The following is a 23,172-nucleotide window of genomic DNA, read 5'->3' as shown; positions in this document are numbered from 1 at the left end:
CTCTCCTGACCCGCGGGCTGCTCCCCTCAGCAGTGTACTTCATCACTCTGCCTGTTCTGCTACCCTCTCTGCCTCTGGTGAATCCTCTCACCCTCCACATCTCTGGCCTGTACCCTAGTTCCATATGAATAAATAAATCTTTAAAAAAAAAAAAGACTCTAAGAAATGGTGTTAGGAAATATGGCCAGCCTTGTACTCAAAAATGAAGCTAGATACATAACTTATGCCCATACACAAATTAATTCAAAATGGAATAAAGAGGGCCTCCTGGTGGCACAGGGGTTGAAGGCAGTGCTATCAAGCAGTGGCAGCACGAGTTCAGTCCCCAGCCGGTCAGGGAGCTGACCCATATGTCACAACAGCAGATATCGCCTGTCTCCCCTACTGCCCCCCTCAGCAGTGTATTTCAGCAGTGTATTTCAGTGAATCTGTCTGTTCTGCTTCCCACTGTGTCTTTGGTGAATCCTCTCACCCACTACACCTCAGACCTACAACCAGTTCTTGTTTACATAAATAGTCTTTTAAAAAATGAAGTAGGGTGATTTGGTAATGGGAAGCCCAAGGGAATTACAACTGAGATGGAAAAATGCACAAAATGATGTAAAAATAAACTTATTATATATACGCACAGATATAAAAATACATATAAAAATAAATATATAAAAATAAAATCTATGAAGTTCTCTTTTTGAGAGATTCAGGTATTGAAAAAAAAATAAAGATTAAGATATAAGAACTGAGACCATAAAATATTTAGAAGAAAACATAGGATATAGTATAGGACATCTATAGCAAAAATGTATTTAGGGACACAACACCAAAAGCAAGGGAAACAAAAGGAAAAATAAACAAGTAGGACTAATCAAACTAAAAAGATTTTGCACTTCAAAAGAAACCATCACAAAAAAACAAAGGAAATTGAAAAATTGGGAGAAGATATTTGTTAGCATCTGACATCTGGTGTTAATATCCAATATATATTTAAAAAGTACTCATTCAACAGCAGAATGACAACCTAATCAATAAATGGGCAAAAGACTTAATTTTCTAAGGATTACATTCATAGCACATAAAAATTGTCTAACATCACTTTTATGAAATCAAAATCACAGCACGGTATCATCCTCATTAGAATGGTCTATTATCAAAAAAGAATGAAAGCAACAAATGTTGGTGAGGATGTAGAGAAAAAGGAACAATTTGTTGGTAGGAATGTAATTTGGTGCAGTACCTATAGCAACGGTATGAAGATTCCTTAAAAAGTTGGAAATTGGGCATCTGTGGTGGCACAGGGGGTTAAATGCTGATCAGGCCTAGGAAGCTATCTGCTGCCGCTGCAGCATGAGTTGGGTCCCAGCCAGGGAGGTGACCCACATGGTGCAGCAGACCTCTGCTGTCTCCCCCTGCTGCTCCCCTCAGCAGTATACTTCATAGACCTACCCACTCTGTCACTGGTGAATCCTCTCACCATACCACCCCCATACCTCTGGCCTATACCCCGCTCTTGTATGCACAAATAGAAAAATAAGTAAAGCAGTACAGCTTCACATGTCTCTCTGCTCCATGTGCCTCCTCGGGTTCTCCTAGGTCTCCATCCTGCTTTGTCCAGTTTCCTCCTCCAGCTTCTTCTCTTCCCTGCTCATCTCCATTCTTCCTTGGGTAACACAGGGAACCTGGAACCTGTCCTTTCCCTGGGGACCAGCTTTACACTTAGATGCCATCTTTGATAGCCAGGACAAGGGAGTTTGGGGAGAGTGAGAGCATTTAAGGGGAAAACAAAGGTGCCTGTGCCTTCTGTGTTGAAATGAGCTTAAGGGCCTTAGGGTTTCAGGAAAAGATTCATGCAGAGAGAAATTTAGATTTAAATATCAAAAGCAACTTCCTCTAAGTCTTCAGAGATCCTCTCAGGAAATAACGGCCTTCCAAAGACAAGTGTTTGATTTTTTTGTTTCCCTACAGTGCAGATACTACTCACTGCCCAGGGCTTTAAAGCTACCTTTTCTTGATATTTTTTAGAGGAAGGTTTTTATAACACTAAAATGAAGATTAAAGTGTGCTTTTTGCCTTTTTTTTTTTTTTTAATTCTAGCAACCAGCTATTAACAGTTTGCTTCTTTTTTTAAACTGGGTCTTGGGAGGTCCCAGTCACTTAGATCGTAAAGTCAAATGATAGAGGTGTCAAATATCACTCCAATGGCAATGTTACAATATAAGCATATGAAGCTAATATGTTCTACATACACAATACTATATGTCAAGCCAGTGTCAGTTCCTCCCTGCTGTGGTTACTATGATTATCAGCAATGCTTATATCTTTCTCAAACTTCACTGAAGGTGTGGCGACATGTGCTAACAATCCAAAGTCAGCCTAGCAACCCTATTCCTTTCTTCCATCCCAACCCTACCCCCTTTTGCCACTACTGGCAAGTTGCTACAACCACAGTGCACCTAGCCACCACAGGTGGCTGGACCTGGCCCAGGTCTGAACCAGGTTTTGCATCCTATGTCACGTTGAGTAGAAACAACACAGCTTGGAGAGGTTTCCCAGTTAGGATGGATTCCATGGGCCTCCCTGGCAAACCCAGATGGTGTGGTTAAGCAGCACAAAAGGAAGCCTTTGTTGACCAGAAATTCAAGAGACCTCACCTGCCTCCAGGTAAAAGAAATGTAGAGCAGATCTTGGCTACTGGAGGATTGTGCTCTCCCCTTCTACCTGCTAGTTAACAGACATTAAGGAAATTTGATCCTTTATTAGAACTCTAGGTTCTGTTTGCAAACATTTAACATGGGAGGGAAGAACCCCAAACAACTCACCCCATTCTTTCCCCAGCTTCTGTGGTAGAAGTAGAAACTAGAAAAATAGGGCTCTTCCACCTTAACCCTTGCTTTGATCTCATTCCTGGTCTAGAAATTCCTTTATAACCCAATAACCAGGTTTTGGGCAGCCTTTGGGGAGCCGTGGGTTGCTGCCTCAAGAGAAGCCTGCGGAGAGCCCTGGATCGTTTCCTCCCCGGCAGACTTGGGGGATCGCTGGGTTGCCGCCTGCGTGGTAACATCGGGAGAACGAGTTCCGGCCTCCTGGCCAGAAGCCTTCTCTGATCCTGGAACAAAGGGCATTGTGAGTTGACTGCACCTGTGTTCCCATACTGTCACCACATGGGACTCATTCATACCACCTGGGTGTGTGTGTGTGGGGGGGGCGGAGAATGTGATGGTAGAAGGTCAGTTCAACCTTCCAGATCCCAGGCAAACTGGAAACACTCTCCAGAGCAACCCAGAGGATGAAACTGCTAGTCAGCCAGGAAACGTTGATACCTCTCCCAGGAACAGAGGACCCCTCACCAATCCCCACCCCTTACTTTGCACCCGTAGTTGGCGGTGATAGTCCGCCAAGTTCATGATCATCTTGGATACATCCTTCTGGTAATAAGGTCGACCAAATATCAGGATTTCGGCCTCTCCTTCGGGTTCCCACTGATTAATATGAAGTAGGGTCTGGGACACCCACTCCACATGTGGGATGTGTTCTCCACCTGGACCTATTCAGGGAGCAGAAAAGGGAGGTGTAAGTCTTGGGAAGGAAGGGAGGTGAAGGGAGGGCGGAGGGGGTCAGGGCCACAGAGAAGCTGCCAGCCCGGGAGGGGGAGATGGGGTTACAACATCCACCCTCCTTAGGTTTTCACCGAAGATCGCTTCCACCAGCCATGCCTCGAGGTGAACTTCTTTGGGACTCTTCAGGTACTCGAAGTGGAACCAGTAGGGCTTCTTGTGGAGGTTGCCTAGTACTTGGAATACGGCGCCTTCTCGCTGCTCCAGCTGTATGAGCGTGGGAAACTGCTTGGGGGTAGCCATACTACTTCCTCCATGGACAAGGCAACACAATTGCAAACCAGCAGGTCTCCACCGGTTGTGGCAGCTGCGCCCTGGCCTGGGCCTATTTCAAGGGCTTTGACAAGCTCCACCCCATCTGCCCCTTTCTTATTGGCTTCATGGTTTCACCACCCACTCCAGGCAGCCTGAGATTATTGCAGAAATCACGCAAGCCCTTTGGGTCCAAGGCCTCTCTCCAGCAGTCTTTCCCTGCACCCACTGTGGGAGGGAGAGGCAGAGGTTCCCACTTGAGCTTCCACTGGGAAAATGGGGAAGAACTCAGGGAAGTGAGACTGGTCCCACAGAGGCAGCAAGATCCAACAGGAAATGCCATTTCAATGGAAGTTGCAATTAAATACATCAAAAAACAAAATTGCGAGGAGTAAAAACAAAGTTTCCAAGGACTTCAGTAAGTCTCCTACTCCCTCCTGAACCATGATCATTGAATTCCTTCTGCAGAGGTCACCACTTCCCAGCTTCTTCTTTAGTGAGACAATTGAGCACACCCAACAGTGTTTGGTGGACGTGGTTCAAACAGTAGAGAGCAATCCTTGAAACATCTTTGATGCCTTCATTCTGCAGATAACACAACAGTGCTTCCATTTTTGGATTTTTGTGTTCAGCTTAAAGCATTACTTACTCACTCACTCAGAATGGTAAAGCTATCTAACTCTCTGTAGTTTGAGTATTGTGCTCAGAGCTAGCAGTGGGGAGAGAGCCCTGCGACTTCATTTTGCACAGTCTTGTATCCCTGTAGAAGTTCTGTAAGCCAAAGAAGTGCAGGTGTCTGATAAGATCAAAAGTGTTGACACCTAAGTAGAAAATTAATTAAGAACCCAAAGAAAAGCAAAATCCACTCAAAGTTACACAGGATGGAGTTATAAATTGCCATGGGTATGCAGAACACTCCTGAGAGAGCTTAGGGGAAACCCAAGAGTCTGGTCTCCATCTCTATAATTATCCTCTCTAAAGTTTGTGGAGGTGTAACAAAAACATCTCCATAAAAGAGGGAGGAACCATGACTCCCCACCCCACTTAATGGGGTGGAACAGAGCAGCCAAGTGAAGCTATATAGCATTCAAGTCAGGGGGGCTCTGAGAGACACAGAAGAGGCAGGTGGAGAAGGGTGAATTTGCTTTGCAACTTTGAATTTGCACCAGGGTCTTGGGGCAATTTGGCAAAGACACACACAGGAGAGACTTGTAGAGAGACATGGGGGCTAGCAGTGGCAGCTGCTCTCTTGATTTGTACTTTAATGTTGCTCCTTTCCTCTCAAACCTGCCTGGCTCACTGACATTGACTTAACTTATGTGCCCACCAGCATTTTTCTAGGATTTTATTGAGAAAAACATTGAAACTTACTTTTGGAAAAAACAAATGTATATGCCTGTTACTAGTCCTTCTTCAAAAGCCATAATTGGTGGGAAATACAGGGGTATGCTGGGAAGCAGAGCATGTGAAATGATGCGAAGAGCATCTAGGATAATACTCCTTCAATACAGTCCTATAGCAGCATGACCTTTAATTTTTTTCTTGTAAAGATTTTCTCAAAATGATTTATTGAAGTAAAATGAGTCTTCAAGGTTTTAACCTTCCAGATATTGACTCTAACCAACACAAATTTTATGCTTCCATATTCCAGTAACAAAAACCCCTTCTGCAAAAGGATATGGAACATATTGGAGAAGGAGCCATTTTAAGAAATGCAAACCTATCCTAGAAGTAGCCATTGGCAAAACAGGCATCTGTAGGGCATGAAGTGATGAAGAGGAGGGTAAAAGGGAGGCTGGCTGAAGAGGAGGATGATAAACTCAACATGTTGTTGAGGAAAGAAAATTGGTTTTTCCCAGGCGCACCTGAGATAAACAGAAGGTTCAGGAGAGGCTCAGGTGGTCTCCCACATCCAGCATAAGGACTGAGCAGTCTTATTTCTCTTGCTAAGGGTACCTTCCAAGTAGATAAAGTACCTTTCCAGGAATCACCCTATACTCTACAAATTTCCTTAGGTTAGTAAACATATATTATTACATTTCCTTAAGATGGGGTGGGGCAGAGGGAAAAGTTTTAGAATGACTTATTTACAGGCTAAATAAAAGAAGGGCGAGTGTGTAACTCCTTAGTTTGCAAGGAGTTGCCCAGTTGAGGCTGGCATCTTCCTCATTCAGGGTCGGAGGGTTTGGACTTTATCATTAAGGCTCCCTCCCCCAAAGCCCCAATAATAAGAACCCCTGAAAGGAGAGGTGGCCAGGAGCTTCGGGTCAGTTGCCCCCACATGTCCAGCTCCGCCTAGGGCTAGAGTATGATTTTCTACCACCTTGTTGGGGATGTGAACTCTGAGCTCGCACAGAACAATAGTCAAAGCATTTTTTTAAGAAGCCCCCTGTTTATTCCTATGCTTGCACTGTAGCAACCCTGCACTTGCAGCAGGATTTCAGGCTGCTAGAGGAGTAAGAACACAACTTTGCCCAGGGGGTATGGGTGAATTACTCAGGAGAGGACACTGGCTCACATTCTCAACGCCCCAGACAACAGCTTGGCTTGGGCTCCCGCGGGTGAGATGTCAACTGGTAACAGGGCTGGAGACTGAGAGTTATCTTCCTTCAAAATCCAATGTCAGGATTTCTGGGGCACACTGTTAGCTTTTTGAGTGAGCCAGGGAGCCAGGCAGAGCGAGTGAGTGTGGCACTCCCCACCATCCTCACCCTTCTCTCAACCCCAGGCAACAAAGCAAGGAGTAGGAGAGTAGGTGAATTCTCAGGACTGACTCCCAACTGTCTATCCCAACAAATACTGCTTATGTATTCCCTATGTATTTGGCAACCCCCTAGATTTAAATAACATCTCTGCACTATTCCGGATTCCCAATCCTAATCCTAGCCTCCCATACCCACCCCCTCACTCTTCCATCTAAAAATTCATCAAAAGTACCCATCACCCAACACACCATAGTCCTGTAGTCTTCTCAGTTGGTGGCAATACTTTCCTTCAGGATTTTTAGCCTAAACCTTGAGCTTCCTATCTGCTCCCATCTGCCTTCAGTCTCTTCTCAAAACAGCAGGTACAGAGAACCTCTATTAAAGGTAAATTTTAAAGTGTGTCACTCAAAACATGAGTAGCTTTCTCTCTTTCTCTGGGTATAAACCCTGCAAACTTATTGTAGGGTTCTAGACTGAATTGGAACCTCCTCCTTTTTTTTCTCCTCCCACATTTTCCTTTTTTTAAAATAAATTTATTTATGCACACAAGAACTGGGGTACAGGCCAGAGATGGCAGGGGGGTGAGAAGATTCACCTGAGACAGAGTGGGGAGCAGAACAGGCGGATCTACTGAAATACACTGCTGAGGGGAGCAGTGGGTGAGACCGGAGAGGTCTGCTAAGCCATGTGTGTCAGCTTCCTGGCCAAGGAATTGAACTCCTGATGCAGTAGCTGCAGGTAGTTTCACAGTGCTGTGCTTTAACCAGTTGTGCCACCAGGAAGGGCCCTGCCCTACATTTTCTTGATCTCCTTCCCACTTCTCTCTAATCAGTGTTCTCTGCTGTTGCTTAGACAATATCTCCATGCTCTAATTTCAGCAGGTTTACATTCACTGTCCCCTCTTCATAAATGACTGTAGCTTGCTCTCCTTCCAATCTCCCTGTCACCACTGATCTCTTGATTAAATGTCACTTGATTCTCAGTAAAACCTTCCATAGTTTCCCAATTTGAAATCACAACTTCATCTTTCCTTACCTAACCAGCTCTGAATTTTACTCATTAATATTGTTTGTATCCGTTCTTCCTATCACTACCACTACTATCCCTAGACTATGAGCACCAAGACATCATTTTTTATAAAACACACATTGCTGAATTCCCTGCATCTGCAACCACCTTTGACACACAGAATGTGTGTCACTGTTAAATGGAAGAATGAGCACATTGTCCCTCTTCCACTCACTCAGGTGGCAATCATGAGCAATGTCCTTTAGTAAAACGTCAGTGGGTTGGACAAGTTTTGGACATGATACTGAATTCACCTCTTTAGGTTACAGATTTCTATGACTTTTAAGCCAGTGGAAAAATTATGTTTCCTTGAAATTAAATCTAATCAGGCTTTACAATTTGTTGACTTGTTCACAGCATGTTGACTTGTTCACGGCTTTCAGCTCAAACAAGATTCAAACAAGATTTTGAGAAAACACAAACCTTTTCCTTAGTTCCCCAATCATATGCTACACAGATTTGTATAGAGGAACTTTTTACTCAACATATACTGTACATTTTTTTAAATATATCTAACTATTACATTCTTTAAAAAATTGCCTGTCCCTATATCCATTGAAGAACATTTGCATATGCTCTAATTTTTCACTATTTTAATGATTCTGAGAATATTCTGGAATATCTATATACCTAGACTTTTTGCAGGTAAGAGATACTTAGTGGCAGTAGACAATGAATTCCAACTTTAGTGGCCTGTCCTGAGTATTGTAAAGTGCATTAATTTTAATTCTGTTAAAGAGGAAATCAAGTTGTACAATAATCTAGGAGAATTAATGTTATGTTATTGAACATATAAATTAAGAGGCAGTATTACTGATTCATCTATGTATGTGTTTAGAAAAATTCTGGACTGAATTAAAATAAGGTAGGAATAGATTAACTCTGATAGGAAACTCAAATGGTAGTAGAAAATAATTTTGTCTTACACTCTATTTCAACTTTTTATTTTAGTTTATTTCCATACATTCCAGCATTCATCCCTAATGTTCCTAAAACTAGTTTTCAAAGAAGTATCACAAAACAGTTATTATTTAAAAAAAACCCATTAGTATACTAAGTAAAAAGTTAAGTCCTTGTCCTATACTTACTCTTTCAAGGTAGCCATGGGTAAAATTTAGATCACTTCTACAGATGTTCTATTTGCTTATAATGTTCCAGGTCAAGTGTGGGACATGATAAGACTTCACTGTTCACTATGTTACATACAGTAATGTCTGCTGATACTTAACTGTACACAGATTTGAACTTGAACCCAGGAACTGGATCTGGAAGGGAGATAGATTTGTGAATGAGTTCACAAATCTTAGAACTGACAAGAATCTTAGAACTTGGAGGTGATGTATAGAATAGACAAAAATCTTAGAACTTGGAGGTGATGTATAGAATAGATAAAAGTCAACTGTTGAAATTTTTTAAGAGTTTATTTTTATTTATTTATACATAAGGGAACTGGGGTAGATGGGAGTGATTTGAAAAGATTCACCAAATGAGGACTAAATGAGGAGCAGAACAGGTGATCTACTGAAATGCACTGCTGAGGGGAGCAGTGGGCAATACAGGAGAGGTTTGCTAGGCCATGTGGGTCACCTTCCTGGGCAGCAGGGGATGGAGGTTTTGCTGTAGTGGCTGTCTGTAGCTTGATAGCGCTGAGACTTTAATCCCTGCACCACCAGGGAGGCCCTGTTAGAAATGTTTTGAGGAAGTGCTGGCATATATTTTAGAAAACAAAATAGGAGAAGCCAAAGGGGAGGAAGGAGCTAATAAGTTTGCTCTGGGACATGCTGACTTTCAAAAGTTTCAAGGATAAGAAGATGTAAGCATGTAGTGGGCATCAGTTAAGCACATGGTGATTCTGGAATAAAGGTTTGAGAATTGTAATGTGGGAAGATAGTTTAAATCATCGGTGTGGAAAAAAAAATTACTTTGGGAGAATGACAAATGGTAGTAAAGGGGAAGGATTAAAGGAGAGACTCAGAATCACCAGCATTTAAGGTACAGGCAGAGAAAAGAAATACAGGGAAAAGGAGACTAAGAAAAGCAAAAAAAATCAGGGGAGTAAAAGAGGAGCAAAAGAAAACAAGTGCAAACATACAAACAGAATAAGAAACTTTTAAAAAGGATGTTGCACTGTATGTCTTATATACACTTATATGTCTTGTATGTCTACTCTGACCAATTACAGTATAATGTGAAACTACAATTACAATTTTTTCTCTTAGCCATAGTGGGGTAAATTGTGTTGCAATGAATTCTGATTTATTTAACAATATACAGAATTTTTATTATTTTGTAATTTAATCAGTATAAATTATTAATGACATATTTTACTTTCTTTTGGTATTAAAATTCATCAAAATCTTCTGTATAGTTTGTACTTAGAGCACAATGCAGATTAAACACATTTTGGGTTCCCAACAGTCTAGCTAGTGGCTTCTATATTGTATAGTGCAGATGTAAGGAGTGAATCTGTTGAAATGCAGATGCATACTCTAGTGTGTGGTGGGACTTTGGATGTGAATAGGGAGATGTGTTCCTTTCAGGAGGAAGAAAGTTAAGGAAATTCCTGTGTATCTTCCAGGTTTCAGCTTACATTTATGGACTTTACAAGATACCTCGGCCATGGTTGGTTTTATAAGTTAACATGGCTAGTATATATCCAAATACTTATGCAGTTGTTGCTGTTGTGGTTTGTATTTACAATCATCTGATTTAAGTAAATGAGATTATCTTCAATAATGTGAGTAGGCATCATCCAATCAGTTACAAGGCTGTAAGAAGAAAACTGAATTTTTTTTTTTAAAAGCTGATCTAATATCAATCATAGCTTTTTTTTTTTTAATATTTATTTATTTGTGCATACAGAACTGGGATACAGACCTGAGGTGCAGGGGTGGTGAGAGGATTCACCAGAGTCAGAGTGGGGAGAAGAACAGGCAGATTATTGAAGTACACTGCTGAGGGGAGCAGTGGGGGGGTGGGGGTGGGGTCAGGAGAGGTCTGCTGTGCCATGTGGGTCAGCTCCCTGGCGGGGATCCTACTCATGCTGCAGTGGCTGGCCACAGTTTGATAATACTGTGTCTTTAACCCCTGTGCCACCAGGGAGGCCCAACATAAAATTTTTTTTAAAAGGCAGGGGGTGGGGGCTGGGGTGGGGGGAGGGGAAGAAGAGCAGATACCCTGGGGAAGAAGGAATTCTGTCACATCAACTCCTGTCCTAGTGTTTTCAACCACTTATAAGTTTACAATTCTGTGACATTAAATGCATTCACAATGTTCTGTAACTCAAAATTTTTTATCATCTCTTGCTAGATCATAGTCTTGTAAGTCAATTTCTTGAAATAAATCTCTTCATATGTATATGTGTGCATGTATGCATGTGTATGCATGTATGCTTCTGGTTCTGTGTGGAGAGCCCTGACTAATACACCCCTTGCCTAGAATGATGTTCTTCTTTTGATCCTAGTGTTTGTGAAATCAAATTCAATTGCCTGTTTTGTTTTTCCTTCCTTCTTGAGTACAGAGATTGTCTCTCAGGAGATCTAGCATCTAGCAAAATGTCTGTCATATTGTTGATACTAAGTTTTTAATAAATGAGTAAAGGGCTTAGCTTTCTTCTATAAGGAAGGTTATTGTTAGGTTGGAGTGAGGTCATGGGCATAAGCTGAAGGAACTTTAGGGGGAGCTGGGACTTTTGTCCTAACCAAGTACCCAGTACTGTCAGATGCTTGACTTCTCCTGAGAGAATTTTTTTTTTGTTTTCCCAGTGGGAAACACATGATCTCATATTGCTTTTTTGCATACGGAAGATGATAGTAGAATTCTTGAACAATCATCAGTGGTTGTTCTGGGGGGTGGGGAGGAAGAGGAACAATCAGCAATGACCTGACATTTCCAGGTGATACCTGATACAGTGGAAAGAAACAAAAACATTCTAAATGAGACCAATTGTAAGGCTCCAAATTTTAAGGCACATTATAAAGCAATGATTACTTTTACAATGGCTTCAATTTAGAAAGCCAGACACTTGAATTGCAGTGGTGCCTTTGGTGAAAAAACTAGACATTCTGAACTATGGGAAAGGGCACAAAACTTAGAAAAAATTCAGTTAGACACAAAAATACAATATATTCATAAATAGTAAAGTAACAGCCTTAAACAATGAGTCATTTAGATAATTAAATGGAGCAAGTGGGTTATTTAAAAAATTTATACTGATTTGCATCTTTAAAAATTGACTTCAGGCCCTCTCTGGTGGCACAGTGGGTTAAAGCACAGCACTAAGAAGCTAAAGCCACTTCAGCATGAATTCAGTTTCCACCCCGGAGGTGATCCACATGGCGTGGCAGACCTCTCCTGGCCGGCCCGCTGCTCCCCCCAGCAGTGTACTTCTTTGATCAACCTATTCTGCTCCCCCACTCTGTCTCTGGTGAATCCTCTCGCCGCCCCTGTACCTCTGGCCTGTACCCCAGTTCTGTATGCACAAATAAATCTTTAAAAAATTGATTTCATTTTTAAACTTTTATTTTGAGAGAACAGTAGATTCATGTGCAGTTGTGAGAAATAATACAGAATTTTCATGTTTCTTTCACTGGTAACATCTTTTCCTGATGACAAAACTGTAGTACATTATCACAAAGAGGCTATCACCATTGATATAAGCAAGATACTGAACAGTTATTGATGCTGATTTGGCGCCTGATTACAAGGAATCTGTCTTCCAACTCTCTATTGTAAAGGAACATTTTCTCCTTGTAATTCATAATCTGTGAGCTAATTCTTCTACATCTTATGACTAGTCAATTCCTTAGTAACTTCTCATTTGATAGTTTTAGCTAATCATTATGTAAATTGATTACACTGGTGGTTGCAACAGCACCTATGGGTTTTGATAAAATGCAAGAGGTCTAGCCAAAGAATTAGCATTCTAGCCAGGTCCAGTATATTCCATGTTACAGGGCTAGTCCTCGTAGGGAAAGGCAGCTTCATCTTTATGAAGCGTTATAGTAAACATAGAAATATGAAAAAGATCAATGGAGGAGATTTTTAAAAATCTGGAGAAAGCCATAGAAGTAGAAAACATTGAAATCACGTCCTCATGAGGTAATCTAGTGCATCATTTTTTTTTAAAGATTTATTTATGACTACAAGAACTGGGGTACAGTCCAGAGGTGTGTGTGAGGAGTAGGAGGTGAGAGGATTCACCACAGAGTGGGGAGCAGAACAGGCAGATGTACAGAAACACACCGCTGAGGGGAGCAGCAGGAGGGTCAGGAGAGGTCTGCCACGCTAGCAACAAGGTTTTTAAATGAATACAACAAATTTATTTCGAGCCAGAAACCACACAGTTTGGGCTGGAATTATCAGGCAAGTGACATGTGAATGTCCACATCAAGGTAGATTCAAAGTTCCAAACGTTGTAGGCACTTTAGCACCTCTATAACGTTGCCTCCAAGATAACACATTTCTGAATCTCCCTTGTCTCGCTTTTCTTTTCCTCTTTGTTAAATGACAGGACTTACTCCTGACTCCCCAGAAGTTACAGAGGTGGCCCACAAAATGAAGCTACTAGGTTTGGTTCCCTTTGGCCTAGAGGAACGGCTCCTTCTTTGCAAAGTGGTAGGCAGGAACTCCACGGGACAGCTGAGACGGCTCCTACACCCTCAAATTGGATTATTCTCCCTTTAAGATCCAACTACCTGTGCCTAGGGGATGAGTCAACAGGGCTCTGGCCCCACCCACTCACAAGCCAAGACATTCCGGTGCCGGTTTCGAAGAACTGATCAACGCAGGTGGCAATCCTTGCAAACACATAGACAGCTGGGCCCACCAGTACCGGGTAGAGGTAAAACCCTGGTAGGTGGTAACCCGGAGACCTAAGCACGAGTAGGCGGGTCAGTCGAGAGCTGTGAGCGGGATTGGGCCACCAGCCTGGGGGCGGAGTCGGCTGGGGGCGGGGCCGGCCAGGTGGTAGACTTTCCACGCGCACCTCTGTCTTGCTGCACAGTTAAGGACTAACCTGAGGGGGAACGTGGTTGCTTTTGAGGCACTCAATATGGGAACGCTGCCAGCGCGGAAAGATATCCCGCCGTGGGTAAAAGTTCCTGAAGATTTGAAAGATCCTGAGGTGTTCCAGGTCCAGACGCGATTGCTGGAAGCCATATTTGGTGAGTGAGCCCCGACTTGGGCGCCCGGGATCTGGTGTTCGGCGTCTGAGGGCCAGACGCTCATCTGTTTTTTTTTTTTTTCCTGACAGGCCCACATGGATCTGGAATCCCAAATTTTGAGAAAGTGTGTAAGGCCATGCTCGAGCTGAATGTTCTGGAATCCTCCGACCTCACTGAAGTGGTGGTTTATGGCTCTTACTTGTACAAGCTTCGTTCCAGGTGGATGCTTCAGTCCCTGGCCGAGTGGCACCGCCAGCGACAGGAACGAGGTGAGTGACCCAGTACCGGATGAGGTGCTGCAAAAACTGGGGCCCAAGAGGACGGCCTTATTTCCTCTCTTCTATCCCTTCTCACTTTTCCCTTCCCACCTTGCGACCATCACCTGAACTGGCCGTCTGTGTCTGGGTTTTCCGGAGACCTCTTCAGTAGTAGCGTCCGCTCTTCAAAGAACGCTGCAGTAAGACGCAATGGGAGGCGCCTGGGGCTAGCTTTATAGGGCAGGATTTTCCAAGGTTGTGACCCAGTTCTTCCCTCTTTTCCCCTCCGCAATTGCAGAGTAGGATGTTGGGAATGAGCCCACATTTTGAGATCCCCGAAGAGTCTCACCCTCAGAATCTTTGATTGGGGAAGTCCCCAAAACAAACCTTGAAAAAGACTGAGAACTCACAAGTTTTCCCCCTGACCCCTCACTGTATACCCATAGTTGTTCCTTTTCCTGTAGGAATAATCAAACTTGAGGAAGCCATGAATGCTCTCGGACTAGGCCCTGAGATGAAATGAAGCTGTTTTGTAATGAAGCTGTGGGACCAGGATGTAAAGAATTAACAGGCCAGAGCGGGAGTGGCTCTAGTCTGGTTTAAACTCTGCTCCAGCCTGATAAGGAAAAACTAGGCATTTTGGGTTCCCTGCCTTTGCCTCTGAGTCCTGATGTGACTTTCCCCCCAAATTTGCGAAATAAAGAATAACATTTTAAATATATAGCCCCTTGAACTGTGGTCGATATATTGCTACTTGACCTTAACTCCCAAGCTAGAAAGAGGTCCAAAGTAAAAAAAAAAAAAATTAGGAGCCAAACTTAAAGGTAACAAAAAAATCAACCTAGGGGCGGGAGCTGACCTGCATTGGGCTCTTATTGGTTAACATAATATGAATGCAATGCAATGCAAAGAGCTTCTGAAACAAAATAGAGAATCATCAGCTCTGTAGCAATTTTATATCCATGTCTGATGGATTTGCTTTCCTTTTGTTAGAGTATGAACTGTGTGTCTTTTTGCATGAATCTCTTTATAAAAGCAGCAGATGATTGAATATTTTGATCTCTATGTTTAATTGTAGCTAAAACTTTAAAACTTTAAAGAGTATTATTCAGCTATTTCCTGATAGCTCCATTCTCATTTATATTCAACATAAACTATTTAGGTTGGAGTTTGAAGAAAATTCACCCTTACAAACAGGCATATGAAAGAGAGACCCTTTGAAGGGGTCCACGCCTTTACAAAATTGCTCCATTAAGGGTAAGTGTATTGAGTTAGATGAAGGCATTACTATAGTAAGTCAGAGCTCACTCCTGATAGCTGAGGAACCATCTGAATGGAGAGAGTATTCCCTAACACAGGCTAGCTGGCAGTTCACAAAGTAGAATGACTTCCACTTAGGTAGATTTCTGACTGTGTTAGTTGAGTTTGTTCAATGCCCTTAGTCTCTAAATTGGAGGTAATAGCATCTGACTCTATTAAATTGTAAGATTTAACTCTTAGTATATGTAGGGTACTTAGAACAGGCATCATACAAAGTAAAATGTGTTGACTATTTCTTAGAGACAGTGATCAATAATGGGAGAGAAAACTAATGATAAGCTGTTTGGTGTAGGAGACAAATGTGGCAGTTACATCAGACAACTCTCCCCTCACTGTCAGTAAAGGAATGACACCATTTTTACTCATTCGGGCCAAAAACAGGAGCCACCTTGGACCTCTCGCCATCCACATGAGATCCATGAGCAAGACTTTCTGTGCCTACACCTAGTCCAGCCCCATCCTCACTTGCCAGGGTGACAGAAACTCATAACAGTTCTCAATGATTTTTAGCTTATTTCATAGTCTGTTCTTTATTTAGAATTATTTTTCAAAACATTAATCACATGGTATCCTTTAGAAGGACCCAGAATTTGCCATAGTTTTTAATCCAGCCAGTTTAACCAGACTCCCCTAGAGTGGGGTCCACAGCTACCTACTGCCAGCCCTATAGGGGGGAAGGGTCTCTTACATAGATTCTAAACTCAGATTCCAAAAGGGTGACTCATCGCTGTGTCCCTTGATGTAAGGCCCAGTTCTTTATCACCTTCTAGTCCCATTCGGGATGCAAGGCCCAGTTAATTGGATGCAAAGCCCAGTTTATTATCCTCTTATCACCCTTGGATGCAAGCCTAATTTATTGCTGCCCTTATCCAGTCCCTCAGTAAATCTCTGCACTTGGTCACCCCCAATAGTTACCACTTAAGGGTTTTCATTCTCTGCCTGGATATCTTAAGATTTTCTACTGTTTCTGCTCACTTCTCTCTAGTGGTTCAGTTTCATTTCTAGAGAGATCCTCACCTACTCCACTGTTTCTGCTTCAACTATTTTTCTTCATGGTATTTACATCCCTCGCTGACAGTGTTAGCTGCTCATTTTCTTCTTGCCTACTAAAATGTAAATCAAGCAAGGCAGGGTTATTTTCTTTTTAACATAGGCAGTAGGTAGTATGAACCTGTTAATTTATAAGATATTGGCACCAGCTCGATGGTGTGGGTTTGAATATTGACTCAGGCACTTATTAGCTATGAAAACATGAATGTGTCAGCTTTGTGCTTTAGTTCTCTGCCTGTAATGTGAAGCTAATACTTTATTAGGGACTATAGTGAGGATTTAAGTGAGCTAGGGCTATGGCCTAAGACTTTATCAAGTCTTAGAATAATGTCTGAGGAATTCATTAAATATTTCTTGAATACAGTTTTATTTTGATCCACTACAGGACTAAAATTTAATATTGCTGCCCTCCTAGGGTTTATGAAGGAGGGACTCCAGACTATTCTTGCCCTCTAAGGTTTCTTGTTATTGAAGACTCAGTGAGGAAAACCATAAAAATCCTTTTAAAAGGGCATTCCCCCCCTCCCAAATTCTCCATGGCTTTTCTTCCAACTTAACCAGACGCCTTATTTTGGCTTACAAGACCCTGTGTTATCTAAACTTTGCCTACATCTTGGCTTGTAGTTCATTATGCATCTGGTAGTGCAAGATGTTTGTGCTGTTTTCTGGTGTCCTTAAAACATCATATGCCTATGGATTATGGGAAGACAAAGGGGCATTTTGGCATTTTCTCAACAAGAGACCAGCCATTTTGACACCCTCCTTCCAGCCTCAGAATTACACTAGCAACCTGGTCTGCAGGTCATAAACCACCTAGACGAGCTCCTGTCAAAAGTTTTGGGGGAGCAAATCAATCTCCCCATTCCCACATCCCCAAGAAATGATGATTATTAAAATAATTGAATAGGCCCTCCCTGGTGGCACAGCGGGTTAAAGCACAGCAATAGGAAGCTTAAGTCACTTCCACATGAGTTCGATCCCCGCCTGTCCTGGAGGAGATCCACGTGGCGCGGCAGACCTCTCCTGACCCGCCCACTGCTTCCCTCAGCAGTGTACTTCATCTATCTGCCTGTTCTGCTCCCCAATTCTGTCCATGGTGAATCCTTTCACCCTCCGCATCTCTGGCCTGTACCCCAGTTCTGAATGAATAAATAAATAAATAAATCTTTTTAAAAAATTGCATAAAAACAAAGTGAATTCAAGGACTGTGCAGAACTAGACACAGATAAGTGAATGCCCTATTTGGGGTGTCAGGCATGACTGCTCCATGTAGCAAGAGGTCCTGATTATTTACAAAGCTTGGTGTGTCTTGAAATGTGTCTCTCCCAGGCAAGAGGATTTTTATAGCCTTTCATGAACATCATTAGTTAATAGAACCAAGGCAATACCAGACCCAAGACACTGCAAACTAGGAAAGGGCTCGTTCTGGGGTGAGGTGGGCGGTGGGTAAAGGACCTCTTAGTTTCTAGGTGATCCTGCTTAACCTCTAGGTGGTCCCCTGTGACTTTGGGCCTATTTTGAATGGAATGACATCGAGCAGGTTATTTCTGGAGGATCTGTCAACAGTTGCAATAAAATGTGAACAGTGAACCAAGTGAAGACTTGAAGTCACTAGATTGGAATAACATTTTCTTAAGTAGCACACAGTGATAATAAATTTATTTGCATTTTAATAGACTATTCATATGAATCCAAAACCCAAAATGACAGAAAAGTCTCTTTCAGACTACCCATTTCATTCATTTCATGTTCACCCAGTTTCTACACTCCAACAATAAAAAAGCTCTGTTTTCTTATTATTCTTCCAAACATTTTTTTTAATATCTATAAATGCAATTAAAAAATTTTCTTCTTACAATTAGGCATTATTCCATTTAAAGTTAGTTCCCTACTCAACTGTTTTTGGGGTGTTCCAAAAAGTTCTGATGAATATCATGAAAGTCATTTTTTTGCAAGTTTAAAGTGTCTGGAGATTCATGTCTTAGATGGAGAATTGCTAGTCCAAAGGGGAAAAGCATCTGTGCATCTATATGTTTGTTACCTATTCTCAGCTCACCACTTCCTAAGGGGATGAAATCATTTCAACTCCAGCAGCAACCCATGAAAACACATGAGATTGCTTGTTCCTCACAGCTCACACAGGGATGTGAGCACCCCCACCATCTATTAGGTGAACAGTTTTTCAGTCTTACTGCTTGAGTCTCTTTTATGGTCCAAAAGTTCTGACACTTGCAAATTACCCTCAGCTAGTACATCCTTCAAAATATCAGTTGACAATTGTGGTTGATTGTGTGTAGAAATGTAGACTAGAAAATTCAGGACTCCAATTTTGTAGTGTAAATGAAATAGTAAAAACTTCTCCTGCTCTTTAAAGTGTAGAAGTTCTGTCTTAAGAAGCACAGCGCTTCTAAATGTAGAAAACAATTTTAGGTTAATCTGTGTGAAAGTAGCAAACTTGGGAAATTTAAGAATATCATAAATTGTATGCATGCCCTGGAGGATTTTATAGCCTTGAAATAAGCAAGCACAAAGCTAAGCAAATTTATAGAAAAGGTTTTGAAAACAGCCTGATTTAAGAAAAAAAAACTGTTGGAGTAGATTTTTTGTGGTTATTCTTGAATTTGAAGCTCTAGATTAGTTTCTCTTCTAGTGCAAGTGGGAAGTTTGGAGGCAACAAAACAAGACTTCATTGTAATGGAGATAACCCTCCACCCTGAGGTTGGGTGGAAGAGATTTGATAGGAGATAAAACTGGGTGTAGTCAAGAAAAGCCTGAGATGCTTGCAAAACAGAAAGGATGAAGAGAAGAGATAAAAAACCAACGTAGGAAATCCTTTTTATACAAAAGTGACTAGCAACCCCCACGTTGATTGAAAGCCTATTCGGAGCCGCTCCCCCTCCAGCTGGCACTTGCTTTATTAACTCAAATTCTCAACAATAGTATTACCCTTTCACATACGAAAGCCACACTTACTTGGTAGGGGAGAAAGTTTGTCTAGATTGATTTACCAAATCATTTTGCTTCCATTCAAGTGGACTATAAAACAATGTAACAAATGTAATGGAAATTATGTGTATGGATATAAATTAAGAACTGAGATTAATAAACAAATTGAAGTTGTATTGCTTAATCAGGAAAAATGTGAAGGGGGAAACTGCTATATTTTAATAGTCAAAAAACATTGTTTTTATGTCATTTTGTATATCGCAGTACAAATACAAGAATGTAACCAGACTTGACATGTATTGAAAAGAAATAATAGGTCTTCCTTGGTGTCACAGTGGGTTAAAGCACAGCACTGTGAAGCTAGCACAACCACTTCAGCATGAGTTGGATCCCCACCAGAGGGGTGACCCGAATGGCGAATGGCGAAGCAGACCCCTCCTGTCTCACCTGCTGCTCCCCTCAGCGGTGTACTTAGTCTGCCTTTCTGCTCCCCACTCTGTCTCTGGTGAATCCTCTCACCCATGCATGACATTGGAAACTATATATCATTTAATCTTCTCACCCCAGTTCTGTATGCATAAATCATTAAATCTTTAAAAACAAAAGAATTCATAGATTCGAATTCCATAATCAAATACAGGAACTTTCAATTCTGACCTATAATAGTGCTGGTTTGCAGTGAGTGGAAGTCCATGCTCCACCCAAGAATAAGAACATTTTATCTGGAATAGGACCAGAGGCAAAATTAGTTTGTAAAAAGATTAGTGAAAACTGCTTCCAGTTGCCCAAAGTTTGACTATTCCACTGAACTGAGTGTTGAAGAGATACATTATTCTAAACCTAGGTACTAAATACAAAAAACTTAATTCATGTAATGTTCAACTTTCACAGAAAAATCTAGCTATGAGTGATCATGGGTAATTTTTTGCTGGGGCCTTTAAACTAAATTCCATTAAAAATGGATGCAGGGGCCTCCCTGGTGGTGCAAGGGTTAAGTCTTAAGCACTATGAAGCTACCCCCTGCCTCTGCAGCAGGAATTCAGTCCCTAGCCCCAGAGCTAATCAAAGCAGACCTGTCTCACCCACTGCTTCCCCTCAGCTGTGTATTTCAGGAGATCTGCCTGTTCTGTTTCCTACTCTGTCTTTGATAAATCCTCTCAGGCCCCCTTACCTTTGACCTAAACCCCAGCTCTTGTATGCATAAATAACATAAACCTTTAACCCAAAAATGGATTCACCTATCAGTCTCAGTGTTCCATCAATTGTAGAGAACACAAAAAACGAAAATCTTACTTGTCCCTCTCTTGGCTTGAGAGGGGTTGGAAAATTATTTTTTGCTCTCCCCTAGCAGAGGAGACAGTCCTTTAAAGAAATCATACTGTCTCCTTGAAATTTTTACTTTGTTTATATAGGTTGAAATTGGGTGATGAGCTCATACTGCTAGAACTAAAATTTGCCAAGAAATCTGCTTTGCAATTTCTCTATAGACGTTCTAGACTCCCCTTGTAAAATGTGGGATTTTTTGGAATCTGTTTTTCATAGTTTTGGAGATGCATACTAAGCTACAAAGAGTCCTTCTTAACGTCCTGTTATAGGATTTTGATAGGAAAATTTACTGGTGTTATTTGGCACTGAGCAGGTATTGTTATTGGTGTTGTTTGGCACTCAGTAGATGTTCACTGACCCAAAAAATTTGGGTGTGGACAAGAATATGGGCTATTTTTTGCACATCATTTAATCCTCAAATTATGTCCACTAATTGGACCATACCAGGATTTGGTATGGTAAATTATGATGATTTTAAAATTTGAGCCTTTCTAATAGATATATAGGGGTCTTCAGTTGTAGTTTTATTCTGTTTCTGAACAATGGTAGCAGGTTTTTTTGAGGAATAATTGGCAGAATAAGTGATACAGAAGTATACAGTTTGATTAATTTTTGACATATTACACATTAATGAAACCATCACCTTGACTAAAATAAGAAACACATCAGAAATCCCCCCACATTTTCTCTTTGTAACTCCACCTTCCTGTCTTTCCTTGCTTTAGACCTGATTTTAGAAAGAAGGCATGCAGTCTTTCATCATTATGTGGAAATAGCATATTTAAACTACTATATTTGAATATATAGTTTCCAATGTCATGCAATCAGAAAATAATGCTTCAGCGAATAACCATGTGCATAGGTGTATCTGGATTGCTGGATTATATCTTCAAAGTAAATTCCTAGAAGTAGAATTTCTGACTTAGAGTAAATACATATGTAGTTTATAAATATTGCCCAACTCCATTTCATAAGTGTGCTAATTTGCATACCTTCCTGCACAGAAATATATGAGGGTGCATGTTTCCCCAATGCCTTGTCTTTCAAGTATATTATACTTTTGAATTTTGGATAAGAAATGGCACCTCAGTAGAGTTTTACTATGCTTATTGTGAGTGAAGTCGAACCACTTATCATGTACTTACGGACTATTTTAATTTTTGTGAATTGTTCATGTATTTAGTTCATTTCCTATCAGATATCTGTTTCTTTTCTTTAAATTTTAAGTTTTTTAAAATAGAATTTTTAACCTTTTGACCATCTTTACCCATTTTGTCCATCCCCTACCCCCACCTGAGGTTACTATTCTTTTGTTGGGGGAAAAATACCATAAGTTTCACACAATAATTATTTTTTTAATCTGAAAAAATATGGGCATGTTATGTTTTTTACTTTATTTATCACAGAACCTGGGCACAGGGCAGAAGTGCAGGGGTGGAGGGGTGAGAGGATTCGCCAGAGACAGAGTGGGAAGCAGAACAGGCAGATGGACTGAAATACACTGCTGAGGGGAGCAGCAGACCGACATGTCAGGAAAGGTCTGCGCACCCTGTGGGTCAGCCCCCTGGTTGGGACCGAACTTATGTGCAGTGGCTGTAGATTGTCCCATGTCCTGTGTCTCAACCCCCTGTGCCACCAGGGAGGCCCTGGGCATGTTGTAGTTTATCTGGCCACTCTGGCTAAGAGATGTTCCTACTATTCCAGACTCTCCTTTAAAGGCATTTTTGGTTACTATTCTTATATGTGCTATAAGTAACCAACTGTTTTTATATTTACTTAGGTACTGATTAAAAAATCAAAATATAACCAGTCAGTTTGACCACTAATGACCAAACAGCTCATCATGCTTGTTTTGATTTTAGCTCATCCCCTTTTAAGAATGCACATTTTTGCAAATTGAGCAGATTTCTGCATCTGTAGCTCTGTGAGTTAGTAGCTTTGTTGGCACTAGGGAGAGCTAGAACCTTATTCATGCAGATTCTTAGCCAGCTGCTGCTGGGTAGAAGAGGTCACAAAGCCTTAGTCTTGTAAATTTTGGTCTTCCTCTTAAAATTCCCTACAGGTCATCAAGTATATATTGGGAAAAGAAAGGGGAGCACTTCCAACTTTGCTTACAATCATATTTCATCATATCTGTCATTTCCTTGAGGACGAGGCTCACACTGAGCTAGAAGTCTGGGGAGTTCTGTGTATGTTTTGCTTCCTCCTTGAGTTTTGATCTAAAATGATTTAGGAAACTGCAGTCAAACCCGAAGAACACCTTTTCTTTGCCAGGTCCAAATACTGATTATTTCTTTTTTTTTATTTTTAAAAAAGATTTGCTTATTTATGCATATAAGAACTGGGGTGTAGGTCAGAGGTGCAGGGGGTTGGGGAGTGAGAGGATTCACCAGAGACAGAGCGAGGAACAGGACAGATCTGAAATACACTGCTGAGCAGAGCAGCGGGCAAGTTGAGCGTCTGCTGTGCCGTGGGC

General features: G+C 41.5%; 2 protein-coding genes across 2 annotated transcripts; one reads left to right on the top strand and one right to left on the bottom strand.

The window, feature by feature from the left end:
- Positions 1-2,915: 2,915 nt before the first annotated feature.
- On the bottom strand, positions 2,916-3,851 carry KHDC3L (KH domain containing 3-like, subcortical maternal complex member). The gene is made up of 3 exons (XM_004674045.1): positions 3,683-3,851; positions 3,359-3,538; positions 2,916-3,100 (listed from the first exon to the last, which is right to left on the bottom strand). The coding sequence occupies exons 1-3, from the start codon at positions 3,849-3,851 to the stop codon at positions 2,916-2,918; spliced, it is 534 nt and encodes a 177-aa protein (XP_004674102.1).
- Positions 3,852-13,685: 9,834 nt separating this feature from the next.
- Positions 13,686-14,577, top strand: DPPA5 (developmental pluripotency associated 5). The gene is made up of 3 exons (XM_004673627.1): positions 13,686-13,797; positions 13,887-14,066; positions 14,519-14,577. The coding sequence occupies exons 1-3, from the start codon at positions 13,686-13,688 to the stop codon at positions 14,575-14,577; spliced, it is 351 nt and encodes a 116-aa protein (XP_004673684.1).
- The last annotated feature ends 8,595 nt before the right edge of the window (positions 14,578-23,172 follow it).

This window comes from Condylura cristata, unplaced genomic scaffold (genome assembly GCF_000260355.1).
Source record: "Condylura cristata isolate star-nosed mole 26May11 unplaced genomic scaffold, ConCri1.0 scaffold00001, whole genome shotgun sequence".
NCBI classification, from domain to species: Eukaryota; Metazoa; Chordata; class Mammalia; order Eulipotyphla; family Talpidae; genus Condylura; species Condylura cristata.
Note: the sequence above shows the minus strand (reverse complement) of the source record. Positions and strands in the feature narration are given on the sequence as shown.

Excerpts from the sequence above, each read along its gene's own strand:
- KHDC3L (XM_004674045.1), bottom strand. The coding sequence starts at position 3,851 with ATGGCTACCCCCAAGCAGTTTCCCACGCTCATACAGCTGGAGCAGCGA. Across the intron at positions 3,539-3,682 it reads GCTGGTGGAAGCGATCTTCG|GTCCAGGTGGAGAACACATC; the intron begins GTGAAAACCTAA and ends CTCCCTGAATAG. Across the intron at positions 3,101-3,358 it reads CCGCCAACTACGGGTGCAAA|GATCAGAGAAGGCTTCTGGC; the intron begins GTAAGGGGTGGG and ends CCTTTGTTCCAG.
- DPPA5 (XM_004673627.1), top strand. The coding sequence starts at position 13,686 with ATGGGAACGCTGCCAGCGCGGAAAGATATCCCGCCGTGGGTAAAAGTT. Across the intron at positions 13,798-13,886 it reads ATTGCTGGAAGCCATATTTG|GCCCACATGGATCTGGAATC; the intron begins GTGAGTGAGCCC and ends TTTTCCTGACAG. Across the intron at positions 14,067-14,518 it reads CCGCCAGCGACAGGAACGAG|GAATAATCAAACTTGAGGAA; the intron begins GTGAGTGACCCA and ends CTTTTCCTGTAG.